The sequence below is a fragment of the Epargyreus clarus genome, unplaced genomic scaffold, assembly GCF_041222505.1.
Source record: "Epargyreus clarus isolate Ecla_fem2 unplaced genomic scaffold, WU_Ecla_fem_2.2 ptg000007l, whole genome shotgun sequence".
NCBI lineage: Eukaryota > Metazoa > Arthropoda > Insecta > Lepidoptera > Hesperiidae > Epargyreus > Epargyreus clarus.
Window position 1 is genome coordinate 17,738,654 of NW_027332215.1, and position 12,975 is coordinate 17,751,628.

General features: G+C 37.4%; 1 protein-coding gene across 1 annotated transcript in view; it reads left to right on the forward strand.

Annotated features, from left to right (window-relative positions):
* Nucleotides 1-964: 964 nt before the first annotated feature.
* Nucleotides 965-12,975, forward strand: part of S1P (membrane-bound transcription factor site-1 protease) — a 31,284-nt gene continuing 19,273 nt past the window's right edge. The window contains exons 1-9 of the mRNA XM_073074950.1: nucleotides 965-1,441; nucleotides 4,699-4,878; nucleotides 5,304-5,390; nucleotides 5,993-6,086; nucleotides 7,845-8,065; nucleotides 8,536-8,676; nucleotides 9,210-9,368; nucleotides 10,185-10,272; nucleotides 11,019-11,200. Coding sequence (XP_072931051.1) covers nucleotides 1,211-1,441; nucleotides 4,699-4,878; nucleotides 5,304-5,390; nucleotides 5,993-6,086; nucleotides 7,845-8,065; nucleotides 8,536-8,676; nucleotides 9,210-9,368; nucleotides 10,185-10,272; nucleotides 11,019-11,200 — 1,383 coding nt within the window. The 5' untranslated portion in view covers nucleotides 965-1,210. The remainder of the gene's footprint in view (nucleotides 1,442-4,698; nucleotides 4,879-5,303; nucleotides 5,391-5,992; nucleotides 6,087-7,844; nucleotides 8,066-8,535; nucleotides 8,677-9,209; nucleotides 9,369-10,184; nucleotides 10,273-11,018; nucleotides 11,201-12,975) is intronic.

A 12,975-nucleotide genomic window follows, 5' to 3' on the forward strand; every position in this document is an offset into this window, starting at 1 on the left:
AAGGAAGATTTTACTGACATAGGAGTGTAAACAAAAAAAAGTGTGTCTAAACGAATGGGAGGGTATTTTAACTAATTTTAAAATTAAGAGAAATCCTCCAATGACAGTACAACCAAAGAGACAGAAGAGAATCAATCTAGCTCCTTCTACGTCAAAAATAAAAATAATAATTTGCAACCATATCCAAATAACGGCGGTAGAGTCAATTTTTATTTCGCAGTGCCTGAGAAATGATGGGTTTTTTATTTAATTACGATTAGAAATTGTTGTGGCACGTGTCGTAAACCATTAATTAAACTGATGATTTTATTTAGTTAAACTAGCAATAAAGCTCGTAGGCCGTTGAACGAAACCTAAACGTAGTTGTATACATTACATAATAATACAATTTTGCTTGTTAATATTTAAAAAAATGCGTTTGGTTTAGGTCATGGTACGAGATTTTATTTATATTTCTCATTATTTATCATTTTTCTCTAATTTACGCCTTTTAACTTGCATTTTAAGTAAAATATTTAACACTTTGGAAACGAATGTTCCATATACGGAACGTCGATGTTACAAAAGTTTCATAAGTGAGTCCCAATGTTCCACGTACAACACATCGGTTAACTACTATATTTTTAAGTACAGATTTTTTTCTTTTTATTTTTCCCGTGATTCTAGAACATACTAGATTTCTATATAGGTTACTATACTCTTTGATACTAGAGTTCAATATACCATGATTTGTATATGAAAAGTTATTATACGAATTAGAATTCCTGAGCAGAAGGCGTCTGTAGTATCATGATAATAGGTATCATGTTTATTCATGGTAAAATTTTAAATGATCCTAAATTAGTCGAGCACATAGTTACTATATTGTATTGTATATTCTTTGGTCTCGTGAACAACTGAAGACAATCAGTGACACAAATGATAAGTAATCTGTGACACCGGACTCGTTTAAAATGTCAAGTGGACTTTAGCGTATGTTATCTGTCTGTTTACAATATTTTTATTGAATAGTTAAATCTAAATGAACGTCTAATCTTCTGCCGCAAAATTCGCACGTCGAACTTTGAAACATCAATAGTTAATTTTTATTTGATTTTTATGTCAGTAAATGGGGGAAATATGAGTAATAATGATGAATAAAGTAGAGAGAATGAAATTATTGCTTACTTTCATAGTAAACAAAATGGTGTGACGAGAGTTCATTAAAAATATGGGGTTTACCCATTTAGTATTAGTGTTTTTATTGTGTTTTACGTTACCGTTATTTTCTGGTGAAAACGTAGTTGACGTTGATAAATTGTGTAATGCAACAAATGCAGCGCGGGTTGAATACGAATTCAGTTCTGATACTGTCGGCAACGAACATATCATCACTTTCAAGGGGTATTTTTCAAAAAGCACCAGACAGAACTACGTGACTGCGGCGCTCAACAATGCCAAGGTATTATTTTTATGTTCATCTATGTAACTCAATTATTACCTGCATATCCTGACCGCGCAATTATCATTTACCTAAAAAAGTATATCATTATTATCTAAATTCAGGATTTGGACTGTTTTTGCATAACTTTACTATTCTGATACTGGATATCATTAGTATGCATCAGTGTTTATTTATTTGGTCACATCATTGTATATTTTAAACAAACAAGTGTCATCTGTGGTGGCGTTTAGCTACCTTTCATACCATGTCTTTTTTTTACAATATGGGAGTAGCAGATTAGCATACAATCCACTTGATGGTAAGTAGCCTCTGCCACCCATGGACATCTGTAATCAACCCCAGAGAGGATTAGATATTCCTAACTGAGGTCGGCTACAGATGCGCAGCTACCCCTGAGGATAAACCTGGAATGCTTCATAAAAGTATGCCTCCTTGTCCACACCCTTCAAAGCAGAACACAGCAGTCACAGCTGTTTCTTTCATTCTGATGTCAACTTGTATTTTTTCACTTATTTAACCCGACTATAGTAAAAAAGATAGGAGGGACACCTCTACAAATAACTACAAACTAATCCCTAGTTAAGGATTTGAAGTTTTGTATCTGCATATGAATATGGATAAATGAAATATATGTATATATGTTTCACAATATAAACATTATTTTGGACTATCAGATTTGCAAATATTAAGTTTTCAAGAAAGCAAACAAAAGTAAATAAAATTAAAATAGGTAATAATTTGGTTTCATATACAAAGGATCGTTTACAATTACTGTATCTACATTTCATTTAAATTCTGTCCCTATGGGAAAAAATACTGTTCAAAACTAGATATTGGATTCTGTGAGATAATTTTCATTTAGTAGTTAGTTTCGTTGTTGGCTCCATAACAACATTACCACTATTTTCCCACAAATAGCATTTTGGCTACATCTACACACATGTTGCAAACAACATGACTCATTGTAAACAATCAGTCGCATATAAACATAATCCCTAGTGAGTAAATTGTACATTTAATTTTTTCTCACTTCAGTTGAACTTATATGATGATAAATTTTTATTTTGAAAAGAAGTCTGTTGTATTTTATATTATAGCAAAAGGTAAATATATATAAAACCTTTTTTGATATTGCCTGCTTGTATTCAGTCGCAGATCTTCAATTATATTTGGCGGGGGCCAAAACTGAAAAATGGCACCTCCAACCACTTATATTTATTTTTACCGAACCACGCCTACGCGCTTCACAAATAATAATGTTCATGCGTGAAGGTCAAAGTTAAGTAAATGATGAGTGGCCCATTCGTTTGTAAAGAGTTGATTTGGCCACCCTCTGAATTTGCCGCCCGGGGCATAATCCCCTGCTTGCCCCTGCCCTTAGATCTAGGCCTGCCTGTATTGCCAACAACCTCTGTTTAGGAGTTTATAACCTATAGGGTAGGCTTGGTTCTAAAACATTCATATGTATTGGAAGTCATTTTTATGATTCTTTCCCTATGGTACAACAACTGTACTATGTCACTAACAATCTCTAAGAAGTCTTAGATAACTGTGTTATATACAGGTTCGAATGAGCAGAAATTAAACACTGTTAACATATCATTGCTAAATTAAACACTGTTAACATATCATTGCATGTGGCTAAATGGTAATCAAACTAGTAAAGAGGGACATAAGCACAAGGTTCTGGGTTGTTCCCCAGCCAAACTGACATTTATATGATGCGGTTTGGGTGTCCGTGTGCCATCTTTAAACATTTCCATGAAGACCACAGTATGGTCTGAGCTAATGTCGAACTCAGAATAATAGGAGGAGAAGCACCCTAATAGCTTTGAAGGTAGTAGAACCCTTTGTGCTTTGACTCCGGCGGCACCACCGCCACACCTATTTCTACCTAATAACAGCAATGTTAGGCGCTGCTGTGTTCCGGTTTGAAGGGTTAAGGGAGACAGACTTTTCCGAGGCGTTTCAGCTTAGTCCTCAGGGGTAGTGGCGCATCTGTGGCCGACCTCAGGTGGGAATAACTAATCCTATCTGGGGTTGATTACAGATGTCCATGGGCGGCATCGTCCTCGTCTGCTAGTCCTATATTATAAAAAAAAGCTATTACAGTATGCTGTAAAGTTTGTGTAACAATTTTTTTCAGAGATATTTATTTGTCGTTACTTTCAGATGTTTCCATCATATCAGAATCAGATCAGAATAAAAAAAATCAGACTTCAACACAAAATACTTTTTGCTCTAGAGTTTTAGAGTTAGCCAATGACTGTTACCAATGTGCTTGATATATTAGACCAAGCTGTTTAAGAAATAATCAGTGGGAACTGGCACATATGTAGCAATTACAATGAACAAAAGCACTACAACTGATTATCAATTGAGGTCACACGATGACATGATGGTAGACGCAAGTGGTTTTCTTAGAAAATTGATCTATTGTAACAGTTTGACTGACTTTTTTTTGTATGTGTTTACTGTTTTGTGATTTCTAATGATGAGGTGTTCTCTTATTAAATGCTCTTCTGCTAAAAAGAGTGTAATAATGTTGAAATTGGGGTCTGGGTTTATTAGATAAACCAAAGAAACTTCAGTATATTTACATGCACTAATAAATGTCATAATATAGACACAATGACATGCAATTTAACTGTATATTATAAAAAGTTTATTAATGTGTAACACAGTATAGTGAATATGATATGTATAGAATGTTGAGTTACTTATCTATGTACCTAATGAACAAGCTATCATTTTTTTAAAATATGTCGTCCATATATTAAAACATGAGATTAGACACAAATTTAAATATTGACTTTGTATAAGTAGGTTAACATTATTCTCAATCATAAATATATTAACCTGTTTTAAAGAACTGTCAGGTGTTTGATTAGTTACCGTGTTATTCTTCGTTTTTTTTTATAACATAGGAGTACCAGACGAGCGTGCAGTCCTCCGGAAGGTAAGTGGCTACTGCCGCCCATGGACATCTGTAATCAACCCCAGATAGGATTAGATATTCTTACCTGAGGTTGGCCACAGATGCGCCGCTACCCCTGAGGACTAAGCTGGAACGCCTCGGAAAAGTATGTCTCCCTTACCACACCCTTCAAAACGGAACACAGCAGCGCTTAACACTGATGTAAAAAAAAAGAGGTAGAAATAGGTGTCGCGGTGGTGCCGCCGGAGTCAAACCACAAAGGGTTCTACCACCTTCAAATATAGTGCTGGAAATTTATTGTTATTATTGTCAATAGGTAACAAACTGGACGATTTTGCAACGTAACAATCCCGCCAAGGAGTACCCGAGTGATTTCGACGTAATATTATTGGGTGATAAGGGCAAAAGCGCGCTAGAGGCGCTGCTGGACCATCCGGCCGTCCTGCGGGTCACGGCGCAGCGAATAGTGCAGCGCACGATCAAATACGTGCGGGAGGTACGTTACGTACAGGCTACCTTTATATTGACCATCATTACCATCACCATACCAGTTTGACACGTAGAGGGTTCCGGGTTCGATCCGCGCCCATTCAAGGATCTAAAGGATTAATTTTAAATTTCTGTTCTGGGTGTCCAGTCAACCCACGTCTTAGGAAATTCTGGTGTGGGTTATAAGTGTAACTATAATATAGATAACTTTAACTATCAATAACTTTGTTAATAACCCCTATAAATGATTTTTGTCTCCTATATCTACCCTTCGACGTTCATAAATGCTTCAAGCGGCATAATCATATACTATGCAGGTATAATACACACATATTATTTTAAATTATGATTAATACTTCATCTAGATTACATATCATGTGTGTTAATTTTTCCAATGTTGCATATTACATATAAAAACAAAATACTTTCCAGGACGACTGTGGTTCAAACGGGTGCTTATATTCCGGATGGAGGAACCACCGGGCACGCTCGTTGAGATCTCTTAGGCAGCCAAAGGAGGTAAAGTTATACCACATAGTTTTTTAGGTTTGATAATAGCGGGCAAAAACTATTGAGTTTGAAGATTTTTTTTTCCAAATCTTATTAAGTTGCCTTGTAGTGTATTTTAACCCATTTAACCCTAACCGATTAACTGTAATTTACTTTGGATTCATAAATAGGTTAGTGACGTTATTCTAAATCCAATATGGCGGAGGTCACAAGATGACGGGCCAATCAGTATTTCTGTGAACCTCCATGATAGTTATAATTGTGGTTATCGAACTACTTTATTTTGCTAGTAATATACGAGGGAAAAAGTTGTCCGCTAGTACATATTACAGTCTAATGACGCTATTGTGTACCATAGAATCTATGGAGGCATCTGACCCCCGTGTCACAGACGATACAAGTGTAACGATAACTCATTACAAAGTATAGAAAGATAGCAGATACAATTTGTAGCAATAGTACAAAATAAGGTGTATTTGCTTGCGACAAATTGGCATCGTACCATAAATGTGTCTAAGAAATATTTGAATGCGTGCTAATATTTTTAGCTCTATCATTTGCATACACATGTGAGTTGATAAGACAGTATATTAACATTACAATTATTTTAGGATGGCTACACGTCGAGGAAACTTCTGCGGACGGTCCCGCGGCAGATTACGTCCGTCCTAAAGGCTGACTTGTTATGGTCACTTGGAGTAACAGGTTGGTGTATGAATAATACAAATAAAATACTTTTCCTTTCCTTAATTCGACTGCTTAACGTTAGAAATAAGCATAGCTACCTACATAGTCGCCATTAGGACCATTATCTATTTTATTATTATAATTAAATTCGTTAAATACTTTTTAGTAACGATTAGATAAATAAGAATTTGTATTTAACATAAACAAAATAACCGTTAATCAATTTCGACAAAAACGTCACACTTCTTCCTACATAATTATATGGGTTGGTGATTCAAAGATCTAAAATATGAATAAGTAGGACAACATACGAAACTAAAAGGGTTATCACCTTATCGGAAGACTTTTAAATGTGTCGCTTTGGACGATTGCGTTTAGTTTTAATGTTATTATATAAAAATAAATCTCGTGATATCTATTCAATTTTGTCTGGAGCCATTCTAAGTTTGCAGATATATACATAGCAGCTATATCTTTTTCCGAATTTAGATAGAATATGGTTAGGACAGACGTCGCAAACCCACTACTGACCCATTGCTGGGCACAAATTAATTTTTTATTTAGTAGGTTATCACTTAGGTGTCCCTGTAGTACCGGGACCAGAATAGGGCTATGGTAACCCCTGCCTGTCGTAAAAGGCGACTAAAAGGGGGCTTCCGGGGTTGCGGGCGGCAAGAGTGGGAGCTCATGGGAGTGGGAGCCCGGGAAGAACAGCGGTTTGTGTGGCCGCATATCGCTGCAATCACCAGGGGATTTGAGAGGAGCGCAAATTGCTCCCCCAGGGCAGAGCCCGATAGAAGGGCATCGCGTTAGGAGGACTCCGGTTGTGTTCCATTGGAGATCCCGGAGTTCTCCACCAAACGCTGAGGACGGCCACCGGGTGGGTTTTAGTGCGGTAAAAATCCCACATAACCCGGCGTCACTCCCATGGCGTCGGGTACCTTTTGAAGGTTTCCCCTTCGTCAACAAAAAAAAAAGGTTATCACTTAGGCGCTGCGCAAATGGGGACACTTTCTGTTACTGACACAGCACACCATCACAAGCAACCGTGCTCACTGTGTCCCGTGTCGGCAATCGGACACAGTTGCCGATGTCCTGTCACCGACACGGGACACCATTAGAAACCGTAGCTGTAAGAAACCGTAATTGTAAGGAAATTTGTTAATGTTGCTTGTGTCTTCAACTGACGACTTTTAGTTTCCAGTTACCGACACCGAACACTTCTTGATCGTTATGAATATAGTGTTAAGTGGAAGCAACTGGACACACGTATGCGCAGGGAGTTGAATAACTTCATACTGATTCTATAGAAATCAAATATTCATCGGTAGCTTGTGTCTGACACAAGACACAAAAGTGTCCCCGTTTGCGCAGCGCCTTAGGTGACAGTTGCTTTATTCCTTTGTATTCGTATAGTTTTATAAAATGGAACATACCGTTCTCTAAAACACTTCAAATCCGTATCCTTAATGGTGGAAAAGCGGTGTGTGATGGTGATACAACTTCGAATTTTAGATGCTTTCTCTACAGCCTCAGAGAATACCTGAAAAAAAAATATTACTACCTGATCCGGCAAACTTTGTACCGCTTCAGAATCTATTTATGAATAGAATATCATTCTAAACTAAAATTAGCCAAATCGGTTGGAGACTAACGAACTGCAATTGATTTTTATATATATAGATTTAGCTCTTTGAAGTACGCAGGTTTCCTCACGTTTTCCTTCGCCGTTAGAACAGATGATAATTATTTACTTTTATAACTTGCTTGTATCAGGCGAAGGCGTCAGGGTGGCGGTATTCGACACCGGCTTGGCCCGCCACCATCCTCACTTTGGTCGGGTGAAGGAGCGCACTGACTGGACGGGCGAGAACACGCTGGACGATGCCCTGGGCCACGGGACCTTCGTCGCTGGGGTCATCGCCTCGCGCGCGGACTGCCTCGGCTTCGCGCCTGACGCTGACCTCCATATCTTCAGGGTGTTCACCAATAACCAGGTGGGTAGCTCGTGTTAGTAATCTGTAGTACTTTTAGAGTGAAATTATCTTTAGGGAGACAAAGAATTGGTGTTGTGATTTTTGAAACGGAAACTGTTACGCTGGGGCGTTACTTTATGATTCTAATATTAGGTTATTCGACAATAATTGTAGTTTTCTATTTATGATAATAACATGGATAAATCTATATTTATGTAAATATTACGTGAAGTGCAATTTTGAATATATTATAAATTATTTTAGTAGTCAATATAGGTAAGAATAAATATTCATAAACGAAACTATTTCTATTAGTTGAGGCGAGACGTATTTCTTGAGTGGAAAGATTAAACTCTCGTATATAAACACTTAATTACAATGTCTTACTTATTTATTATTATGTCCCTTTCCATTGCAATATTGAGGTAAACAAGGTACACTACAGTATAAAATATTTATGTAATGTGCTGAAATAATAATACATTTTTCAGGTTTCATACACATCTTGGTTCCTGGATGCATTCAACTATGCGATCATGAAGAAGATAGATGTACTTAACTTGAGTATAGGAGGGCCGGATTTCATGGATCATCCCTTCGTCGATAAAGTATGGGAACTTAGTGCTAACAAGGTGAGCTTGCTTACTGTGAGTACGCTGGTCACCCTTGGCTAATATCGCTTGAACTATTGTACCTACAGTGCTTAGATTTTCTTTTTTTTTAATAGCAGACGAGCATGCAATCCGCCTGATGGTAAGTGACTACTGCCGCCCATGGACATCTGTAATCAACCCCGAATAGGATTAGATATTCCTTCCTGACGTCGGCCACAGATGCGCCGCTACCCCTGAGGATTAAGCTGGAACGCCTCGAAAAAGTATGCCTCCCTACAAAACCAGAACACAGCAGCGATTACCACTGCTGTTATGAGGCAGAAGTAGGTAGGCGGTGGTGCCGCCGGAGTCGAACCACAAAGGCTAAGGCATCTAAAATGGCTGGACCGATTTTGAAGGGACTTTAATTGACAGGTAGCTTATGTAATAAGGAGTAACTTAGGCTACTTATATTTTATGTTATGTATATTGTTAGATTTCTTTTAAGGCGGGTGAAACCGCGGGACACAGCTAGTCTTATATAGTTTTAACAGCATTATAATAAATTCTAGGTGATAATGGTATCTGCGATCGGCAACGACGGCCCACTGTACGGCACGTTGAACAATCCCGCGGATCAGATGGACGTGATCGGCGTGGGCGGGATCGGATTCGACGATCGTATCGCTAAGTTCTCGTCGCGAGGCATGACCACTTGGGAGTTGCCGCATGTAAGATTGTTAAGTGTAATGTGTGTGTAGTGTTGTGTGTCTTCGGTGCTCCCCCCTTCACCCATTTACCTATAGGTCTGGGGGTAAGTAAGGGGTCGGAGTAAGTGGGGGAACAAGGGAGTTCCGGATGCAGCCTTAGCAAAATGTGTGTGATTAGATACGCTGTTTACATCGTTATCCAACGAAATATATTGAGCGCCGACTTCAGAAATATGTACTAAACCAACATTTATTTGAATTATTTTTTACTTTGTAATGACATAGAAGTCGGTTGTATGTTTTTGTAAAATTTTTTTTTGCCAATTAGAATATATGATATCTGTCAGATGTCTTCCACCATCTTGACACAAATTTACGCTTGATTTTCCACGACTTTCCTTAAGATTTCGAGAAGATAATCGAGGAGAATATTCAACTGGAATGCGAAATGTTACCGGCGGAAATATTAAGGAAAGTCGTGAAAAATATGGTAAAACGGCCCAAATTTGTATCAACGCTGGTGGAAGACACTTGACAGATATCATATTTTCTAAGTAGCAAAAAAAAGTTACATATGCCCTGATAAAGATTTCTATTACTCAAAATCACTTATTTTTTATTCAGTACAAAAGTTATTCAAAAACAAAATAGGGTGATTAATTTTGCCACCCTGTATTAAGAATTAAATTCGTGTGTTAATGCAAAATGAATATTAAAGTTATAAACCCCCTGACTGATAATTCATCTACAATATTTATTTACTCGTATTAAATGAAGAGATGAAAGGTATGAAATTTTATAAGTCCACATCGCTCTAAAGTATTTGTATTATTTTAGGGATATGGGCGCATGAAACCGGACATAGTGACCTACGGCAGCGGTGTCCAGGGTTCGAGCGTGACGGGTGGATGCAGGTCTCTCAGTGGTAAGATCATAGTAAAATAATATTTATTTTTTATATGATTATTAAAATAAATTACAGTTCTTATCGGTGGTCGCTATAACAACAAATACTGCACGAAGAAATTAAAACAATACCAAAACTAAGAAAAAAGCTCAAAAAGAATCTAGTATGGGGGTCATTATTCAAGAAATCGCTATCTTTCGACGTTTTTCGCTTTATTTGTTGCTCGCTCTCGCGCAAAACTCGAACTCGGCAAATTATTTATTTATTACGCCAAACAAGCTTAAGCTGAGTTACATTAAGAACGTCTAACAACGTACATAAGAACCCCCCTTTTTCTGTAAAAACTTACATGCGTTATAGTCCGCGTAAAACTGCTAGTCCGCTCTGAATATAGAAATGAGTCGCGTCGCCATAGCAAATTGTATGACTACACCTGCTCGCAACAACTTTAGAGAGGACTAGCAGTTTGGCGCGGACTATACCTACATAAAAAAATCCCCCTTTTGGTGTGAAACATCTATAGCCGCACGTAAAACCGATTTCTGGCGTGGCGACGCATGCCGTGGCGACGTCGCCTCGCTATACGATGGTATATATATACAGTCTATATGCAGTAGTGTGTACGGTGTGGCGACGCGTCGCCATGCGCAATCGACTGTGCGATCGTAATATTTTATTTTATCATTATGACATATTTAGTTCCTATCACAATATGTTCTTTTCTGCATATTACTTTTACAAAATAATGTCGATGTTCTGTGAAGGTACATCAGTGGCGTCCCCGGTGGTGGCCGGTGCGATAGCGTTGTTGGCTAGCGGCGTGCCGCGGCAGAACCTGACGCCGGCCGCCGTGAAGCAGGCGCTCTGCGTCACGGCGCGCAGGCTGCCCGGGTTCAACATGTTCGAACAGGGGCACGGCAAGCTCGATCTTATTAGCGCTTATAAGGTGAGTTTTGTGTAATTTTAAATGTCTATGTTATTATTGTGGTGTGTATTTAAACGTTGGAAAAATTTAGTCTCTTGTCCGCTGTAAGTGATTTGTGTTGATTATTTTAGTTTACTTCAAAAATAGAGGAGGGTCACAATTCGGTTATATGTTTGTAAAATTTGTATGACTTGAGGTAAATCTAAATTTAAAAATTCGGAGCAATAGACAATATTGAGATCCTGGAAACATTGTTGCATTCATTCACCGGTCTACAGAATTTTTGAGCATGGGTTATACATACGTTATTTTTATTCCTTTTATACCTAGAAATAAGAAAAAGAACAAAAAACAGTTCTGAATTTACTTTTATGTGTACAAATTGGAAAATTCAAATTAATGAAAATATAGGGTCTTCTAACAAGTACTTCCGAACTTTGAAAGTTGATAACGGTCATCTTACTGAAGCTACATCTGTCAAATTAGTTTTAATTTATTCAGTTTGTTTTGCCAAATTACCATGGATGATTATAGCATTCAACAACACGAACAAATAATAAAATTATTGTATCAAAAAGCTATACTGTTCGGGCAACGCGTGCTACAATCGTCCGCTACCGCGTGGTCGCCATAATCGTCCTTCCGAGAGGACTATTCGCAATCTGGTGGATAAGTTGAAGTCTACTGGGTCATTAAATGATTGACTAACTTCCGTATATCAACGAAACGGAAGATTTGCCGAAAACATCGCCGCTGTCCGTGAGAGTGTGCACTAGAATCTGAGACAGTCGATTTCCCGTCGCCCATAAGAACTCTGCCTTTTGCAGACCATAACCATAAAAGCCGTGCGGAAATTTGAACGATGTTATATTCTACACATAATGGCAGCAATAGGTCCTTTAATCAATTAAAAAAAATCGATAAAATATCACACACAATTTGTTTTATATAATTTTAAAGATAGGAAACGCTCAATGAAAGACCCTATACATGAAAAATGGACACAGTTCATTTATTAAAAGATACACAAACATTAATTAATGATACATTCTTATAATAGAAATTTCAAAATAGAATGCAAGTATTTATTAATGAACACTAAACAGTCGTTGGTAGATCCGGATAATATGTTTTCTTTGATTTTTTATCTTTGAGTGGATTCACAATACAAAAATAACAATCTATGCGATGATTACTGAGTACCTATCCTCCAAATTCTTGGAACTGCAAACTTCATTGCTCTTTTTTCACCTCGGTACCAACCTACAATAAAACGTACCGTATTATAACTACATAACGTAATTATAAAATAGTTATAAAGATAAAAAAATGAATATAAACTCACCGTCCAGAATATTTCTGCAAGTGTTACCTGACACAATATGTGAGGCCCATTTTTTATCTTGATTTTTAACAGGTATACAGTATACAGATGGAAGTAAGTTGGTATGCCTTGGAAATCTTTAAATTTGTACATAAATCGTCCTATTTCTCTCTTACTTTCATAAATTCGCCGCAAATATAATAAAATGAGTCGGCGTCTCGTTTACAACTTCTCGAAGTCATTTTGTACAGACTGATACAACGAAAAAAAAAATGAATTACGTTATTCCACTGAAATAAGCAATCACTTACTTTTGTACACAAGGAGCGATGCAAGAAACACTACACTCCGCCCCCTTGCCACTCTTTTGTCAACGTTAGTGCGCCAAGAAGACTGACTTTATTGGACTCGAAAATAAAAAAAATGTTAAATTGCTCTAATTTCTATAAAAGCAAATATTATCGATTTGTAA